This window comes from Schistocerca americana, chromosome X (genome assembly GCF_021461395.2).
Source record: "Schistocerca americana isolate TAMUIC-IGC-003095 chromosome X, iqSchAmer2.1, whole genome shotgun sequence".
NCBI lineage: Eukaryota > Metazoa > Arthropoda > Insecta > Orthoptera > Acrididae > Schistocerca > Schistocerca americana.
The window spans coordinates 711,221,235-711,241,409 of NC_060130.1; the positions used below are offsets into that span (position 1 = coordinate 711,221,235).

At 40.2% G+C, this 20,175-nt stretch overlaps 1 protein-coding gene across 1 annotated transcript in view; it reads right to left on the reverse strand.

Moving 5' to 3' along the window:
* Positions 1-20,175, reverse strand: part of LOC124555123 (aminoacylase-1A-like) — a 112,295-nt gene that overhangs the window by 22,517 nt on the left and 69,603 nt on the right. Inside the window, exon 5 of the mRNA XM_047128928.1 lies at positions 19,743-19,930. Coding sequence (XP_046984884.1) covers positions 19,743-19,930 — 188 coding nt within the window. The remainder of the gene's footprint in view (positions 1-19,742; positions 19,931-20,175) is intronic.

The following is a 20,175-nucleotide window of genomic DNA, read 5'->3' on the forward strand; positions in this document are numbered from 1 at the left end:
CTCAGAGTGGTTTTTGTTACACAGTGCGCAGCATGATTTTGTCAACAAAATACTCGTCACAGATGAAGCGTGTTTCACTCGCGACGGAATAACTAATTTCCATAACATGCACACGTGGAGTGTACACAATCCTCGCCACGTAGTGGCAACACATTTTCAGCGACGATTTTCCGTAAATGTGTGGATGGGTATGCTCGATAATTACATTATTGGGCCCTATGTTTTACCTGCACATTTGACTGGTAACTATTACCGATCGATAATTACATTATTGGGCCCTATGTTTTACCTGCACGTTTGGCTGGTAACTATTACCGAACGTTTCTAGAGGAAACATTGTTACCAACGTTGTTAGAAGACATTCCGTTAGGCATACGTCGTAACATGTGGCTCCTCCACGATGGAGCTGCACCCCACATTGGTCACAGAGTACGCAGGTTTTTGGATAGTCGATTTCCAGGACGATGGATCGGGCGTTCCGGTCCACGCCGATGGCCAGCACGCAGCCCTGATTTAAATCTACTGGATTTTTACTTTTGGGGCCATATGAAGGAACTTGTTTATACTGAGCCAGTAAATAATGTGGACGAATTGACGCAGAAGATTTTAGATGCTGCCAATACCATAAAGGCCAATGTGCATGTGTGTGAACGAGTGCGACGAAACTGGGTTCGCCGTAATGAAGCATGTGTAGAAGCGAATGGTGGTCATTTCGAACATTTATTGTAGTATTGGTGTAAGAGGAAACGAAGTAATGGGTTTTCATTTCGTTACGATGTTGTTGTACAGAAGGAAAATAATGTGAATTTAGTATTCGTTATGGCATTGCCGTAAAAAGGTGAAACAGTTGATTGTAATTAATGCACAACTATCTACTTGGTGATTGATTGAATTTGTACTAATGTAAATACATTGTGTTTGATATTAGCTTGTCATTACTACTACGACCTTCGTTATCGACTTGTTGAGAAACAGGCTGGTTGTATTCAATTCACGTAAAGCGAATTACACATTCTTAACAACCCAAAAACCGATTACATTCCTTTTTTCGGTACCACCTGATTATCACACCACGTCGTTGTACACGTCTAATGATTTCAATCCTCTGGTCGGCTCGTTGCCTTTCTCTGGCCGCCCCGTCATTGTAGGCAATAAGCTCGGTACGCCGTGTACTGTCGGTTGACTACGTAAACAGAAATGCGTATACTATCTATCCTACCAACATTAGGTTTTAATAATACAAAAATAAAGTACATGATACAAGAAAATGTCATTAGACTTTTTTTGTCAAGCGCACCGAGATGTACCATCCGTATAATTTTGGCGCCTTACTCAGTTTACACCCTGTATATACAGCTACAGAACATTCCAGTACAATGAATTTTGCCATTTGTGGATACTTCTAGAATATACTCGAACCGAATATAGACATTAAAAACTTTCAGGTCATTTGAGTTTTGAACTCACAACCCTGCATACAACAGTCTATTCTCATAACCACTACACTATGGAGACTGGGCTACTGAGTTTCTACTGCGACAATATTCTGAGTTCAAACGTAACGCTGTACCTTGAAAAAATAACCTCTTCCGTCTCAACCAGCATGGATTCCGAAAACATCGATCATGTGACAGCCTACTCGCACTTTTCTCACATTACTTACTGAAAGCCATGGATCAAGGAAGTCAGGTGGATGCCGTATTTCTCGATTTCCGAAAAGCATTTGACTCAGTGCCACATTTACGCGTATTATCAAAAGCAGGAGCTTGAGGATTTCCGTGGAGAGGGCACATCATGTTATCTCACATGGAGGGTCATCGATAGATGTAGAAGTAACTTCATGAGTGCCGCAGAGAAGGGTGTTGGGACCTTTGCTGTTCATGTTGTATATTAATGAACTTGCGGACAAACTTAATAGTAAACTCAGACTTTTCGCATATGATGCAATCATCTACAATGAAGTACTGTCTGAAAGAAGCTGTACAAATATTCAGTCATATCTTGATAATATTTCAAAGTGGTGCAAAGATTGGTCGCTTGCTTTAAATGTTAAGAAATGTAAAATCGTGCAGTTCAGAAAACGAACAAACGTAGTATCCTGTGACTATAGTATCAATGAGTCACAGCTCGAATTGGTCAAGTCACACAAATACCTGGGTTTAACACGTTGAAGGGATATAAAATGGAACGATCACATAGGCTCAAGTTGTGGGTAAGCAGGGGGCAGACTTCAGTTTTTTGGTAGAAACTAGGGAAATGGACTCAAAGGAGACTGCTTACAAATATTGCGTAGTCCATCGTAGAATATTGCTCAGGTGCATGGGGTCCGTTCCAAACACGACTAACAGGAGACATTGAATGTATACAGAGAAGGGCAGCACAAATGGTCAGAGATTTGTTTGACCAGTGGGAGAGTGTCACGGAGTTGCTAAAAGAACTGAACTGGCAGCCTCTTGAGGATAGATATAAACTATGTCGAGAGATAGTCATTGCTAGAATGACTTTGAGGTAGCCAATCACAGCTGTAGTGTCAGTACATGCAGCGATGGTCACAGCATGAAACACAAACCAGCTTGATATCAGTGCCTGGCGTAGGCCGTAGCAAGCAGCGGGCCGATCAGCGATGGTGCAGGTACAAGGGGCCGCGAAGGCTCGCAAGGGGGCTGTTCTCACCTATTTGACGGATATTGAAACGGTGTTTAGAGCACGACTAGAACTTCAGCAAATGAACAGGGAGACGTAATTTACAACCGTCTTCGAGAAAATTGAGTCTGAAAATTGTAGGCGTGCGTGAGTGCTTTGTATGGTCGCTACTGTTCAAGGAGTCCACAGCCGAGCCGCCATGGTAGCTCAGCGTGTTCGGTCACAGGGTTAGCTGCCCTCTGTAATAAAAAAACTGAGTTAACCAATCAACGACTTGCTTAAACGGGTGTCTTACGACATCCGCCCCGAGCAGATGCAACGAACGAAAAACGAACAAAACGACATTAAAAAAAAAAAAAAAAAAAGAAAAAAAAAAAAGAAAAAAAGAAAGCAGAGAGTAACCGCATAACAACTTGAGCGCGTGATCTCTGAATCGATTCTCACTGCCAGTACCCCTTTTTTTTCATTTCCACGTAATTCTAACAACAGATGTCTGTGACATTTAAGATGACCGAGAACCGTTTATGAATGTAAATGAGTTGTTTCGCAATAGACACAGTGAAAGAACCACGAACTTGCAAAAATTCGGCGTTCATTACATGTACTCTTATTTTCCATATTTCTACGGTCGGTATCATCCTGATTCGTGCAGTGCTCCATAGTCTACACATTATAGTTGTCACAAATGTAGCATCAATAATATAAATAAAATTACTGTACTGATTTGACAAAGTTCTTGTGAATCGTCTTATTTCCAAACTACTTACCAAAAATTTTTCCTCATTTTTCAGGATAAAGATTATGAAAAAAATTTGTTACTGGAAATTACGTGGGAACGAAAGAAATGAAGCACCGGCAGCGACTTTCGATCCAGAGACCTCGCTGCTATGAAACCAAGCGCTTACTCGCTTGACTGAGGACTCTTTGAATGCCAACGATCATACTGTACAAAGTATACAAGCATTCATGAAATATTGAAACACGATTTTCACGAAAACGGCTGAGAGTTGCATTTACCTGTTTACACATATTCAAGTTCTAGTCCTGCTCTACACACCCTGTCAATACGAATCAAATCAGTGAGGGTAAGTTCGTACGGTCCTCTTATCACTCCCCTCTACAAGTCCTGAAATAGCTTCTGTGGAAAAAATTTTCGAACTGGCCCTGTAACTGAATAAACTGCCAGATTTTTACCGTGTAGTGCTCGCTCACTAATTTTAGTTGGAGTTTATGCATCTTGTGAAACACCGGCAATAAGTTTTTCCAGCACACTGCAAAATATTTCTTTTTCCCAGATCGACTGAACGTTGGCAAATTTTACCAAATTTAAAATTGACTTTGAGGGGCATTCTGATACAAGATGGTCATCAAAATATATTTCAATTCACGCATTACATATTGAACTAATGCAAACACTGAATACATTACATAGCAGAAGGAACAGATGAACGGAGCATATACGCAGCTGATTTTGTATCTTCAGCTACAGTCATTTTAAAAACGATTAACGTCGAATTTATTTCTTTATTGGTTGTATGGAATCATCATCTTAAAGTACTGACAACTTTAATTGCATTTTATAGGAAAAAACCGTTTGCTTGGTTTCTAGAATGGTTTCACAAAAAATTAAAGAAAAGCGTGATTTACTTGGAGCAAAAAAAAACTAGGAAACTAGTATCGATAGAACCAGAATTTTCCGTAAAGCGCCACCGAAAGGTTCCAACAATGTTCGACGAAAAGGCCAAGGATGATGCGGCCATAATGACTGCACCTGAAATTTTAAAATTCAGCTTCACTGTGCTTCACACACACTTATTTAGTAAATGGTATAGAGACTTCAAGTGCAGCTGCCGTAGCTTGTGTTTTTAGTTCTTACTTACTACTGTGTAGGTAGGGACTTTCATTAAACAAAACCTCAACTTAAGACCTAAAGAAATCCGCAGCTGGTCTCGCATTAAAATACATAGTTTATGCCAACGGGTTGTGTTTATAGATTGATAGCTAAAAACACTAAATAAACTCATTATTGTCGGATTAAAAAAAATATACGTTACATTGCAGTTATTAAATTCCATGAAGAATGTGGCACAGTGACCAGTTTATCTCAATACAGAGATTGCACTTCGCCTAGCACTGACGTTACCTGATGCTTCTGCCAAAAGAAGATTCAGCATATTAACATTAATAAAACTTTATTTCGCTCGCAGACTGGTCAGCAACATTTGAGTAATTTCGCGACACTATTGAGTATGACATTGCAAAACGTACTAATGCACATCGTATTACTGATAAACTGGCCTCAGAAAAAGTCAGAAAAGGTAACTTAAGCTACACTGCCTAAATGAATGAATTCTTATTGTTTCCCTTCCTACACATTAGTAAGTAAGAACTAATTTTTTTCCTTAAATACGTACGTAACTTAAATTACACTTTCAAAGTTATTGTATGGTTTCTCTTTCAAGAAAATAAGTCTTAAGCCTAAGGGGAACAAAATTAAAATCTTGCCGGAGCACTCATGACACCAGCCTCGACGCTACTGGGTACCACCATATTTTATATCTACCGTCATGATAGGTCTACTGCTCCAAAACTGCCTTAGAGGCATTATCAGTTTGGAAATTAAGTAACGGAGTTCAGTTATTCACAAGTACTCACAGGATTATTAACGAATGGTATCACTTCAGGAGATAAATTCACTTCCAGAAAGAATGATCATCTATCTGTAATTATCCTTAAAATTTGCATACAAGTCCTTGTCACCTGTGTTTAGTTTGTTTCCTCATATTCAAAACAGAAAGATTCACCGTTTGCCGTTTACGAAAAAGTAAAAAAGCTGTAGGATTCTATTCATCATCTATTGCTACACTTAACTTATTGTACTTACTCATAAGAACTGTTTGTTAGCCTTAAGAACATAAAAAAACGGAGTGCATAGATCATATCGTAAATGAAAGATCAAACATTTAGTTTAAAGTTTCGCACATGTGGAAATGAAAAAAAGAGTTTGTCAAGAAAATTCACGGAATCCACATATAAACATGGAGAATTAGCTGTTTCAGCCATGAAAATTTACATTTTGGAACCAGTTTTTTTTTACAGTTAGTGGTTTTTTGCTGTTATTCTTTTCATGTAGATTCTATTGTTGTAAAAAGTCTCAAAAATAGTGTACATGTTATTTATAAACGAAACTATAATACATTAGAGCCTAATTTGATAAAAATGTTCATATTTGTTACTTACGAAGGGGGTACTTTGACCTCAGTGGTTACTTTAAAAACAAACATGAAAAATCAGTTGCCTGTAAATATACTAACGTCTTTGCGAAATTATTCATTGTTATAGCATGACCCAAGGCAGTGTCTGTGACTGTGGTGTCTATGCTGTGTTAGCTTATTTATTTTTGGTCTGCTGTTGGTCATTCTGGAACTGTTTAGAACGTTTTGTCATAGGAAATTTGACGGTTACAGTTCACTGAAGGTATCCGACAAGATTATTTTTAATATCACACATTTAGCTCAGTAGAGTTGTAATTAGTATTTTGAAATTTATGTTTATTTTATTATGGAATTGAATTTAACCAAATATTTCGCTATTAAGTCGGGCATGCTTCTTTATTTTCAAAATTCGGATTACTTTGACCATTGGGCTTAGACTTTGGAATGCATAAGAGGAACAGTAAGTCAAAATATCTAGAGATCACAGAGTCGAGTTTCCACCGGAAGAGTCGCAGCAAGGAGGAGATCGAACTATAGGATGCACCGCACCGATCTAACATTGGAATATCCTGAGGATTTATCAGGGAATCAACGACAGTTTACCACCGACATGGTTTTTGTAATCATACATTGATACTCGTCCTATTTCCTATTTTACCATTTTATTAACTTTTTTGGGGGATGCCAGGGTTTCCTTCACCGAGGGGATCGTGGAGCGCCGGCCGACGTGGCCGTGCGGTTAAAGGCGCTGCAGTCTGGAACCGCAAGACCGCTACGGTCGCTGGTTCGAATCCTGCCTCAGGCATGGATGTTTGTGATGTCCTTAGGTTAGTTAGGTTTAACTAGTTCTAAGTTCTAGGGGACTGATGACCTCAGAAGTTGAGTCCCATAGTGCTCAGAGCCATTTGAACCATTTTTTTTATCGTGGAGCACTGATTGCTTTTTATTTAGTTCCATTTGATGACATTATGTACAGAGTGTGTATTCGTAATATAGGACAGGTCAACTTAACATTATATTTTATAATATTTAGCCTACATTTTACAATATAAAACGACGTACAATGAGTTATTTACGTACATCATACTACAATATTTTCAGTTGATTACAATACATACAAGTAACGACAGCATTCCCAATTTTTTACATATACGAGTACAGTGGCATCTCGGTATTTCGAGTCTCGCAACTACGAGCTACCCATAAATCCGAGCCTCGTAAAAAGAGAAATCCTCCTGTACAGCGACGTATCTAACCTCGTTTCCCCCACTGCTCGTAGCTTTCACATGTCGAACAACTCACAACCCCTATCTGTGTGTTACTTCTCCCCTGTCTGTGTGTTGCTTCTCGCGGTTTTTAATTGCTTACAAAAGTAAACTCTTTTTGCTGAAAGTTGTTCTTTCGGTTCGTCATTGTCGGTGCAGTACAGTGTTGTGTTTGGTTTCCTTTCTTGGCCTTTTTTTTTGTTACACCTTCTAAGAATGACTGCTTTAACAAAGGAAAGAATATCTGTGCTCTGAATGTTATGCTAAGAAGCATTGAAACGACTTGACAAGAGAGAAGCAATAAAAATAAACTTGGGCTCGTACACGATGTCGGCAAAGTTACTGTTGGTGACAGTCGAAGAAGCCGACTTAAATTGGAATAGTTTTCTACAAAGAAACGATCTGAAGTATTTCTTAAATGAAAAACTATAAGGAAGCCGGAGTTTGAAAAAACAAGTGAGGCGTTCATGTGGTTTATTCTTTTAAACATCCTCACGTAAATTTCGATATTCCGAGTTTTCAGTAGTTCGAGATGGTCCTGGTCCCGTTCAGCTCTAGCTATGGAGAATCTACTGCATACTCCTCTACACTATAAAATTATTTTTCCATTAAGTAATCCTCTGGAAGTTTTTTGAATGGACTTTCACTCACACTGTTCTGTAGACTCCTGGGAAGATGCTTTGAGGACCTTTTTCATCAGCTGGCGTATACTTCTCAGTGGCTTTTGTTTCTTGTGTCATGTGAATGAACATTTGCATCTACTTCTAGCAGTTAGTGTCTTTGGCTTCATGAAATTGGTTTGTGTAACTAAATGGATGGAAAAATATTTTTAAATTACGGAGAGCAGTACTGCATTAGTGGTTTTTATTCACAATTGTCCTAATAGCACTTTTTTGCAATATAAAAATTATTTGTGTTATTGCTCTTGGAGTTCTCCAAACAGTAATTTCATACAATAAGTATGGTTGAAAGAGTAAGGTGTAATGTACACAGGAGTTTATTAGCATAATGTGCCAGATGTTTTATAAAAATATTACGGTGCTTAATTTGCGACAGACGTTGCCTATAATCTGTATGTTGCCTCCATTGGAGCTTATTGTCAACTACAATTTCCGAAAATTTTATAGAGGTAACTTCTTCCAATCTTGTTTCATCTACGAATAATCTATGTGATCTTCCTTTTCTCTGTTCGTGACCATCATAAACATTGTCTTTTTTATTTATAATTTAACCATTCTGTATAAGCCGCTGTACTGAGTTATTTGTCGACATAAAAGCACTTCGCTCCAGTGTTTCCAGATTTTTTTCTACTTTCACTAATCTCATGTCATCAATATGCAGTACTGCCCAATTTTCACGGCCTAGTTACGCCCCTGGATATAATTGTAGCCATCAAAATGCTAAAGTCACGAACAGTTCATTCCGTATTTCTTCTTATTCTACATAGGCGACAAACTCATCAAAAATCGGCAGTCGCATTCATAGGTAAAAATCATGTGCAAATATGACAAGTAAGTTCTTCCATTTACACTAGGAATAAGCGGAAGACGAAGTATCACTTCAAAAACTGTGTGAAACTGGTACAGTCCCTATTCTAGACGTATTCCATACTTTTCTGCAAATGGAAAACACTTATTATCCATATTTATAGTACACAAAAACTAAAAACGTACCGTCAGTAGTTTTTATATCTGAATGGTCGATAGTCCTATTATACGGAGAGATTGCCAGATTGAACATGTTTGGTGCCACTTTTTGCCGTACATCCGCGTTTTTCTACCTCAACAACACTGGGTGTCCCGCGTCCGACCATCCTGATTTAGGTTTTCCGTGATTTCCCTAAATCGCTCCAGGCAAATGCCGGGATGGTTCCTCTGAAAGGGCACGGCCGACTTCCTTCCCCGTCCTTCCCTAATCCGATGAGACCGATGACCTCGCTGTCTGGTCTCCTCCCCCAAACAATCCAATCCAGATACTGGGTGTCTATGATGCATTCTGCTACACTGCATGAAACATGTTCGTCCTTTACTGTGATGTGTGGAAATTTCACACAGTGAATGCAACTATGTTATTGGTTATAAATCTAAGAGGATCACTTCCAGCGGTAGGTGTGAAATATGTCGGCAGCTTTCGTTGTTCGCTCTGCTATATAGAATGGCTGTAGCTGCAGAACATCAACAATAACTTAAGTAATCCACAATCCAGTAGAAAATTGAAGGTAATCAAAAGCTGATTTTATTACTGACTTTAATACAGGGCATTTGCAGCTGCAGTAAGACAACAAGGGAAAAACAAAGTATAGTAATCCTCCGGCGAGTTTTAAACAGAGATATAGTGCAGCCTTCGAATGAAGTAACGAGAGTGGTATCACTAAGCCAACAAACACTGGTGCCTGGGAAACGTATGAGGTGTAGAACGACATTTCTGAATAAAAACCATCAAATTTACTTTCTCAATATCACATCTTAAGTGCAATTTATTCACAGTGTTTGACAGCCATAAGAGATTATTAAGTGAATTTGGTGCCACACACTGAAATGAGTGGACGTCAGAGTTGCTTAACATTCCCATGATGTTGCCAAATCAGAACAACTATAAGGGTAGCAAGAAAACATTTCCATAGTGACAGCCTTACTTGATGTTGAGTGCATAGGTGTTGAGCTGCTGCTCTTTAGATAACACCAAGATATTGCATGATCAAAACTAAAACAATCCCTCCAAAACTATGAAGAGAGAGTCAATGACAAAATTCGATTTTGTTCATTATCAAAGAACCAGGAAACAGACTAAACATTATTGAAACAGTTATCCGAAAATGTAGTTTTCCCATTCGGTTCTGGGCAAGTTAAAGTCATCACCTACAACCTGATGACCCATCAAGATCGTTTGGGGATTTCAGTAAGTCAGCTTGCCGAAATCCCGCACAATCTGGACGACAAGAGCCGGATAAGTAAATAATAATGAAATTAAAAAAAACTTACACTTTCTGGTGAGTACTTTTTCCTTCCGATAGGCTGTATGTTCCAAGTTCAAATGGTTCAAATGGCTCTGAGCACTATGGGACTTAACATCTGAGGTCATCAGTCCCCTAGAACTTAGAACTACTTAAACCTAACTAACCTAAGGACATCACACACATCCATGCCCGAGGCAGGATTCGAACCTGCGACCGTAGCGGTCGCGCGGATCCAGACTGAAGCGCCTAGAACCGCTCGGCCACACCGGCCGGCTATGTTTCAAGTGTTGACGAAAATTTCAACACTTGGCTCTCCTGCTCTTCGATTTCGCTGTGAACTCTTCGATAGTAAACTGCTCATGTTCCAAGATTCCCCTTCTCCACATTTGGTTTCCGCTCAGTTTCAATAATAAGTTTATGTTACGGCAGGTTGTCATCAGGGAAATCAATTTCGCCTAACCAAAGAAACCCAAATACGCGTTTATCACGTACTTTATGACCCTAGTGACATATCCAAAGTGCCCGCAGTTCTACATTGTTTTCCGTAGGTCGAGGAATCCACAACACAGATCGTCACAAAACCGACAAAGTCTCTGGTTTAGACGTCCTCAGAACGATGCTGCAAATCGGCAGCTGCGCTGAGAACCCACTTTGAGTCTACAGAGAGAACGGAGAATAGTTTCAGATCTCAAGTGAGACGTCCTTTGTGTATACCTGCGTGACGACCTGCAGCTGCCTGCACCCCGATTTCTCAGTAGTCCCAGCATGTCGTCTCCTCCCCATCAAGGGTAAATCCCCTCCAGAGGGATACAAAGCTAGTGCACATTTCATTAGTTCCCTTCCGGTGACGCATGATGACCCCGCTTAGGAAAGTAGCAACTAACAGCCCCTATTTTCCCTCGGTGATCGTCCAGACCTCGACAAAGGAGAGACGGTGCTAGAACAAGAAGGGCAACACCCGCTAGCTCCGTCTCATTATCAGCGGATGGCAATGCCTCAGGCATACGCATGGTGCTTGTCTTTCGGCCATCTCTTACTCAGAGTTCTCCGCGAAACAACATATATGGGCACAGCTTGTGAACCTACATCAAATGACCGTTTGGTGCTAGATCACCGTTAAGCATCAACAGGAAAGCTCCGCGACGCGTTTGCGATAGCAGAATAACACCTTCGCACTCCACCACAGTCGCAGTTCGTGCATTGAACCAGTCTTCAGGGCCTTCACAGAAAGGCGGCAACTCATGGGACCTGTGAACGCTTGGTATTTGTAAGTCGAACAGACACTACGCGCTAGAGCAACGCCAGATAGAACACGATGACTACGCAATGTTGAGAAACCAGCCTTGGGGAAACATGTTATGAATGTTAACATTTTATTTGACATTTCTATCATAACACGGAAGAGCCTGTTCTCTGAAAGTGTAATAAAATATGCGAGTTAACATCAGAATATTGCCAAACACCTTTTGAAAAGACAATGGCTTGCAGCACAGTGCAAATAGGTATCACTCCATTCCAATATCAAAACGGCCATATATGGCTATCTACTGTGCAACATAGAGCGGCAGTATAACAAGATCAGCCATACGGTAGTAGCCAGTTTGCTATGGCCGAAGAGTACTCTGACGATACCTAGAGGAAATTTAACCACTTTGCGTGGATGTAGAATCTAGAAAATTTTTATAACTCGTTATACTATCAGCGATTATCTTCAAAGCTCTTTTCAGAAGAACTAACTACACATGCTGAGGGATCATGTAAGAAACTATCAATTCAAGCATATCGTTTTCTGAACCTCATTATTCAACTACCCTGATTTATTTTAGAGCACATTCTGCAACTTCTTTGTTGTGATCTTCAGTCAGAAAACTGATTTGATGAACGCTCTTCACCCTAGTCTTTTCTGCAGCAGTCTTTATCGTTGCATAACTACTGCATCCCACAACCACTTGCACCTCCTGACTGTCGTCTATCTTCTCGTACAATTTTTACCTGCTTCATCCCCCACAAACACACACACTTTCTTCATTACCAAATTAACTATTCTTTGATGCCTCAGAATGAGTTCTATCATGCTATCCATTCTTTTCATCGAGGTGTGGCATAAAACTCTTCTTCCCATTTCGATACAGTATCTCTTCATTCGTACTTTATCTACTCAGACTTCAACATCCTCTGAATCACGACATTTCAAAAGTTTCTATTATCTTCTTGTCCGTACAGCTTTTTTCCGTGTTTCACTTCCATACTTCAGCCATCGTCAGATAATTTGATGTCCAAACAGAATAACTCGTGTTCTACTTTTAGTTTCGTTTCTTAATCTATTTCCCTCCAGGATCACTTTAATTCTTTGGACTACATTTCACTACCCACGTTTTACTTTGTTGATGTTCGTCTTATAATCTTTCCAGTATTTGCCGTCAGTGACAGAATTATGCCATCAGTAATTCTTAAAGTAAGTCTCCTCTCTGAACTTTAATCCTTTTTCCAAACGTTTCCTTGCTTCTCTTTAGTGCTTCCACATTGCAAACATTAAACAACATCGAGAACAGGCAACAACTTGTCTCCGTACCTCCTCGACTACTGCTTGCCTTTCATGTCCTTCGGCTGTTATGGTCGCTGTCACGCTTCTGTGTACGTCTTAGATATCATTTCGCACCTCGTATTTTATCCCTAATAAATTCATACACTGGGAGATGAAGTAGCTTGCACAGGACAGAGTAGCATGGAGGGCTGCATCAAACCAGTCTCAGGACTGAAGACCACAACAACAACAAATTCATAATTTCAAAGAGTGTGTCAAACACCTGTTATACACTGTGTGATCAAAAGTATCTGGACACCCCCAAAAACATACGTTTTTCTTATTAGGTGCAATGTACTGCCATCTACTGCCGGGTACTCCATATCAGCGACCTCAGTAGTCATTATACATCGTGAGAGCAGAATGGGGCGCTCCGCGGAATTCACGGACTTCCAACGTGGTCAGGTGATTGGGTGTCATTTGTGTCTTACGTCCGTACGCGAGATTTCCACACTCAAACATCCCTAGGTCCACTGTTTCTGATGTGATAGTAAAGTGGAAACGTCAAGGGACACGTGCAGCACAAAAGCGTACAGGCCGACCTCGTCTGTTGACAGACAGAGATTGCCGACAATTGAAGAGGGTCGTAATGTGTAATAGGCAGACATCTATCCAGACCATCACACAGGAATTCCAAACTGCATCAGGATCCACTGCAAGTACTATGAGGTGAGAAAACTTGGATTTCATGGTCGAGCGGCTGTTCATAAGCCACACATCACGCCGGTAAATGCCAAACGTCTCCTCGCTTGGTGTCAGGAGCGGAAACATTGGACGGTTGAACAGTGGAAAACCGTTGCGTGGAGTGAGGAATTGCGGTACAAAATGTGGCGATCCAATGGCAGGGTATGGATATGACGAATGCCCGGTGAACGTCTTCTGCCAGCGTGTGTAGTGCCAACAGTAAAATTCGGAGGCGGTGGTGTTATGGTGTGGTCGTGTTTCTCATGGCGGGGGATTGCACCCCTTGTTTTGGGTGGCACTACAGAGCACAGGCCTACAATGATGTTTTAAGCCCCTTCTTGCTTCCCTACATTGAAGAGCAACTTGGGGATTTTTTTTAATTTTTTTATTTATTTATTGTTCCGTGGGACCAAATTAAGGAGAAGTCTCCATGTTCATGGAACGAGTCAATACATGAAGTTATAACACGATATTAGAAACAGATAAAATGAAACATAAAAAAACATATTCAGGTGACAAGTCGTAAGTTTAAATAAAGAAAATCAACAATGTAACACTGGAATTTGCTTAATTTTTTAGCTCTTCCAGGAGCTCCTCGACAGAATAGAAGGAGTGAGCCATGAGGAAACTCTTCAGTTTAGACTTAAAAGAGTTTGGACTACTGCTAAGATTTTTGAGTTCTTGTGGTAGCTTATTGAAAATGGATGCAGCGGAATACTGCACTCCTTTCTGCACAAGAGTCAAGGAAGTGCATTCCACATGCAGATTGGATTTCTGCCTAGTATTAATTGAGTGAAAGCTGCTAACTCTTGGGAATAGGCTAATATTGCTAACAACAAACGATATTAAAGAAAATATATACTGTGAGGGCAATGTCAGAATTCACAGACTATTGAATAGGGGTCGACAAGAGGTTCTCGAACTTACACCACATATAGCTCGAACAGCCCGTTTTTGAGCCAAAAATACCCTTTTTGAATCAGAAGAATTACCCCAAAAAATAATACCATACGACATAAGCGTATGAAAATATGCGAAGTAGACTACCTTTCGTGTTCAAGTGTCACTTATTTCAGATACTGTTCTAATGGTAAATAAAGCAGCATTTAGTTTCTGAACAAGATCCTGGACATGGGATTTCCACAACAGCTTACTGTCTATCCGAACGCCTAGGAACTTGAACTGTTCCGTCTCGCTTATAATATGCCCATTCTGTCTGATCAAAATATCGGTTCTTGTTGAATTGTGAGTTAGAAACTGTAAAAACTGAGTCTTACTGTGATTTAGCATCAAATTATTTTCCACAAGCCACGAACTTATTTCATGAACTACATTATTTGATACTGTTTCAATATTACACACAAGATCCTTCACTATCAAGCTGGTGTCATCAGCAAACAGAAATATTTTTGAATCACCTGTAATACTAGAAGGCATATCATTTATATAAATAAGAAACAGCAGTGGCCCCAGCACCGACCCTTAGGGAATGCCCCACTCAACAGTGCCCCATTGGGACTGAACATCACTACCACTCTCAATATTGCGGAGAATTACCTTCTGCTTTCTGTTCTTAAAGTAAGAGGCGAACCAATTGTAAGCTACTCCCCTTACTCCATAAAGGCCCAACTTCTGCAGTAATATTTTGTGGTCAACACAGTCCAAAGCCTTCGTTAAATCAAAGAAAACACCTAGCGTTCGCAACCTTTTATTTAATCCGTCCAAAACCTCACAGAGAAAAGATAATATAGCATTTTCAGTTGTTAAACCATTTCTAAAACCAAACTGAACATTTGACAGCAAATTATGTGAATTTAAATGCTCCAGTAACCTTGTATATACAACCTTCTCGATAACTTTAGCAAACACCGATGGCATAGAAATAGGTCTAAAATTGTCAACATTATCAATGTCTCCCTTTCTATAAAGTGGCTTCACTACCGAGTACTTTAATCGGTCAGGAAACCGACCACTCCTAAAGGAAAAGTTACAGATATGGCTAAGTACTGGGCTAACATACATAGAACAATACTTCAGTATTCTGCTAGATACCCCGTCATATCCATGAGAGTTCTTGGTCTTTAGTGATTTAATTATTAACTCAATCTCCCTCTTGTCAGTAACATGGAGGAGCATTTCAGGTAACAGTCTCGGAACACTTTTTTCTAAGAGCGCTATATGATTTCCTGTTGGGACTAGGTTTCTATTCAGTTTACCTGCTGTATTCAGAAAGTGATTATTAAATACTGTACATATATGCGACTTATCAGTAACACGGACATTCCCACTACGCACTGATTCTATACCCTCGACCTGTCTCTGCAGACCAGCCACTTCCTTTACGACTGACCATATGGTTTTAATTTTATCCTGAGACTTAGATATTCTATCTGTATACCACATACTTTTTGCCTTCCTAATAACATTTTTAAGCACCTTAAAATACTGTTCGTAATGGGCTGCTGCATTTAGATTTTGACTGTTTCTAACGTTTTGATATAATTGCCACTTTGTTCTACAAGATATTCTTATCCCTCTAGTCAGCCACCCACGCTGCCTGTTTGTGCTAGTACCCTGTTTTGAACGTTCTAACAGAAAGCAACTTTCAAAGAGCTTGAGAAAAGTCTTGAGAAAAGCATTATATTTATCGTCTACTGTATCAGCGCTATAAACATCTTGCCACTCTTGTTCCTTGATGAGGTTTACAAAGGTCTCTACAGCAACTGGACCAGCTTTCCTAAACAGCTGATGACTATATTTAACACGTGATGCAGCACAAAAATCTTTTAGAGTTAAAATTTGTGCATCATGATCTGAAAGGCCATTCACCCTTTTGCTAACAGAATGCCCTTCTAGTAATGTGGAATGAACAAAAATGTTGTCTATGGTTGTTCTACTGTTCCCTTGCACTCTCGTTGGAAAGAATACGGTTTGCATAAGATTATATGAATTAAGGAGGTCTACCAGCATCCTCTTCCTTGCACAATCATTTATACAATTAATATTGAAGTCACCACATATAACTAACTTTTTGTATTTCCTATAAAGTGAGCCAAGAACCTCCTCTAGCTTTAGCAAAAATGTTGTGAAATCGGAGTCTCGGGATCTATAAATAACAACAGTTCGAAGTTTAGCTCCGTTAAATTTAACCACACCTGTACAACATTCAAACACCTTTTCAGTGCAGTACTTTGAAACATCGATTGACTCAAATGGGATGCTGTTTTTCACATACATGGCTACTCCCCCACATCGCAAAGAGCTCCTCGAAAAGCTGCCAGCCAACCTGTATCCTGGTAAAGGAAGCCTCTGAATTATCTCCTTATTTAAGAAGTGTTCAGATATACCAACAATTTCAGAGTCAACATCTATAAGCAGTTCACTAACTTTATCTCTAATACCTTGTATATTTTGATGAAATATACTAATTCCCTCATTACTCGGATACCTAAGCTTTGTCAGAAGTGGTTCCTTTGTTAGAGAGACTTCCCTTAAGCAGGAATACCTATCAGCTGACTTCAATCGAAAAACGTTGCAGCTCTAACACCCACTACTGCAGGAATTTTCCCACGAGTGATCCCACCAACCCCACCTATGCTGTCACCTATAAGCTTTGCCAGTCTCCCCTTCCCATACCTGTTGAGGTGCAGGCCATGTCTAGTGAAACCCGTCCTGCTGATAGACTCCACCGACACCACTGAAATGTGACCAATGCTTTCTGTCATCAGCGCACCCCCAAGTCTCATGTTGTTACGCCTGACGGCTGTATTAAAATGAGGCCGATCGTGACGCTGAAACAGTTCCACGAAATGCACATTCTTGTTGCCAGTCTGAGTGGCTATCTTTTCCAGGATGACGATTGCATCTTTCAACACGATCGAGCACCTGCTCATAATTCACGACCTGTAGCGGAGTTGTTACACGACAGTAACATCTCTGTAATGGACTGGCCTGCACAGAGTCCTGATCTGAATCCTACAGAACACCTTTGGGATGTTTTGGAACGCCGACTTCGTGCCAGGCCTCACCGACCGACATCGATACCGCTCTTCAGCGCAGCACTCCGTGAAGAATGGGCTGTAATTCCCCAAGAAACCTTCCAGCACCTGATTGAAGTATGCCTCCAAATGTGGAAGATGTCATCAAAGCTAAGGGTGGGCCAACACCATATTGGATTCCAGCATTAGCGATGGAGGGCGCCACGAACTTTTAAGTCTTTTTCAGCCAAGTGTCCGGATACTTTTGATCACATGGTGTAAATGTACAAATACATCAAACGTGGGCATTTTTCGTTCTTCAATAGAGCAAGGTAAATATTTCATCTCGTGTTTCTACATTTCTTCAGGATCCAAACTGATCTCCCAAGTTGGTTTCTACCAATTATCCCAGCCAATCTGCATTGGCATTTTACAACTTTGATCTATCAAACTAATGATGATGCCATACATCCATCAGCAGGTGTCTTCTTCGGTACTGGAATCCTTACATTCTTCTTAACGTCGGAGGATACTTCGCCTGGCTCGTATCTCTCATGGGAGGTGGAAGTGTTGAATAATTGCTTCTCCCAAGAATGTTAATGATTCTTATGTAGTATCGTATACTCAATGTGTCTTGTTTCGACGTCGTTCTAAGTGGTTTGTCAAATTATTCATGCAATATTGCAACTCCCCTCAACCACAAAAAATCTTTCCTGCATCCACCTTTTTCATAATATGGCCATAAAGTTTCTTTCCAAATCTAGTCAAGGCGCTAGATAGTGACATCACATGGAACTTGTTCGATAAGATCATCGCATATCGATTTAGTGACAAATGACTGACTGACTGCCTACCCTGGCTTTATTAATTAAAGAAATAGAGAGAGAGAGACGTTAAGATAGTGATTTTAATGCTTAGGAGCTCCACATAGTGTCCTCCTACTTGAGTACAACGAGCGTGGTGGCGCTGTGGTTAGCACACCTGATTCATTCGGGAGGGCGACGACTGAAATCAATGCCCGGCCATCCATGTATCAGCTTTCCCTGATTTCCCTAAATCGCTCCAGACAAACGCCAGGATGGTTCCTTTGAAACGACACGGCTAATTTCCTTCTCCATCCTTGAAACATTCCGAGCATGTGTTCCGTCTCTGATGACATCGATATCGACAGGACGTTAAACCCTGAACTTACTTCCTCCCTTCCTTCCTTATTGCAGGCTTTAAGCATAGCCCCGTTTGAGGCGTGCGAGTTGCTCTTAAGTTTTTTCATCAATTTCACTTAATTTTCTTTTGTAACAAGATACCAGCAATCTTTGTTCTCGCAACACTCTGCGAGTGACACCACTAAACGAAGGTGGGTCTTCGCCGTTTTTTATTACCTTAGTTGGCATGCATTTATCCTGTCCACAATTCATGATCTCTGCGAGCTCTGATAACTTTTCTATGTTTATCAGATTTGAACTATGTTTTTACATTTTCCCTTATCAGTTACATTTTAATTCTACCAAACAATAATGCTCGCCTAGCTTTCTTGACAGACTTTCCCGTTGGTGACAAACTTTCCAGCAATAGCATAATGGTTGTTCTATCTTCGCTAATGGCACTCTTGATGTGGTCGAATCTTCTCACCAGCACCGTATTTTGTAAGACTAACTAAGACTACTAAGGAGACTGCCTACACCACGCTTGTCCGTCATCGAATATTGTACTGCTGCGCGATGTGGGATCCTCACCAGACAGGGTTGACGGCGTACATCGAAAAAGTTCAAAGAAGGGCAGCACGCTTTGTATTATCGCGAAATAAGGGAGAGTGTGTCACTGAAATGATATAGGATTTGGGGTGGACATCATTAAAACGAAGGCGTTTATCGTTGCGGAGGAATCTTTTCACGAATTTCCAATTATCAACTTTCTCCTCCGAATGCGAAAATATTTTGTTGACGCCGATATAGGGAGAAACAGTCACCATGATAAAATAAGAGAAATCTGAGCTCGTACGGAAAGATATAGGTGTTCACTCTTTCCGCGCGGTACACAAGATTGGAACAAGAGAGAATTGTTCGATGGTTCGATGAATCCTCTGCCAGGCTCTTAAATGTGATTTGCAGAGTATAGATGTAGATGTAGATTGAGCGCTGTGCCAAGATCTAGCGGCAAGTTGAAACATCAGACTTCATTTTAACAACCTTACACGAGTTACGCTTTCTCCTTCCGGTAAGTTCACAGTCGGGTTCATATTCAAGCTTGCTAGACCCAATATTTCTGTTCGATTCCACAAACACTTTATCGTTAGGCGAGTATCTTATAACATGCGCTCAACTTCTTAGAACTATCACGATGATGCTGCTTATAATTTATCATTAATTTAACGGAGACTATTTCAAAAACTATGTTATACATTATCGTGGAGCGTCATACCTGAAGCTGTGTAAGATTTATTGTGGTAACATCCCCTAACTTGAGCTGTGGGTTTTTCTGCAACTTTTCCTTTTCCTTCTGTCTTAGATCCATAAATTTATCTATAATGTACCTGACTTTCTCTCCTGCAGTGTCAGGTAGTATAAGGGAACCGTGTCCAGGGGAACCAGGGCAATGTATATGCAGATCTGAAAAATACTTTAATTAATACTTTATATATTATTTTCTGTTAACACAACATTTACTTTTGTTATCATGAATCAAACTGCAATAAATATATTTCTGCTCCACAGTATTTAAGGATTTCGTAACCATCGACTCGTTCAGAAAATATGAAAATTAAACTCCTGTTAATTCTTTACGCTTTTTAATCACATCTCATTTTAAAATCTGTTGACGAAAGATAAATTCCAACATAAGCTGCTTTCGGGCG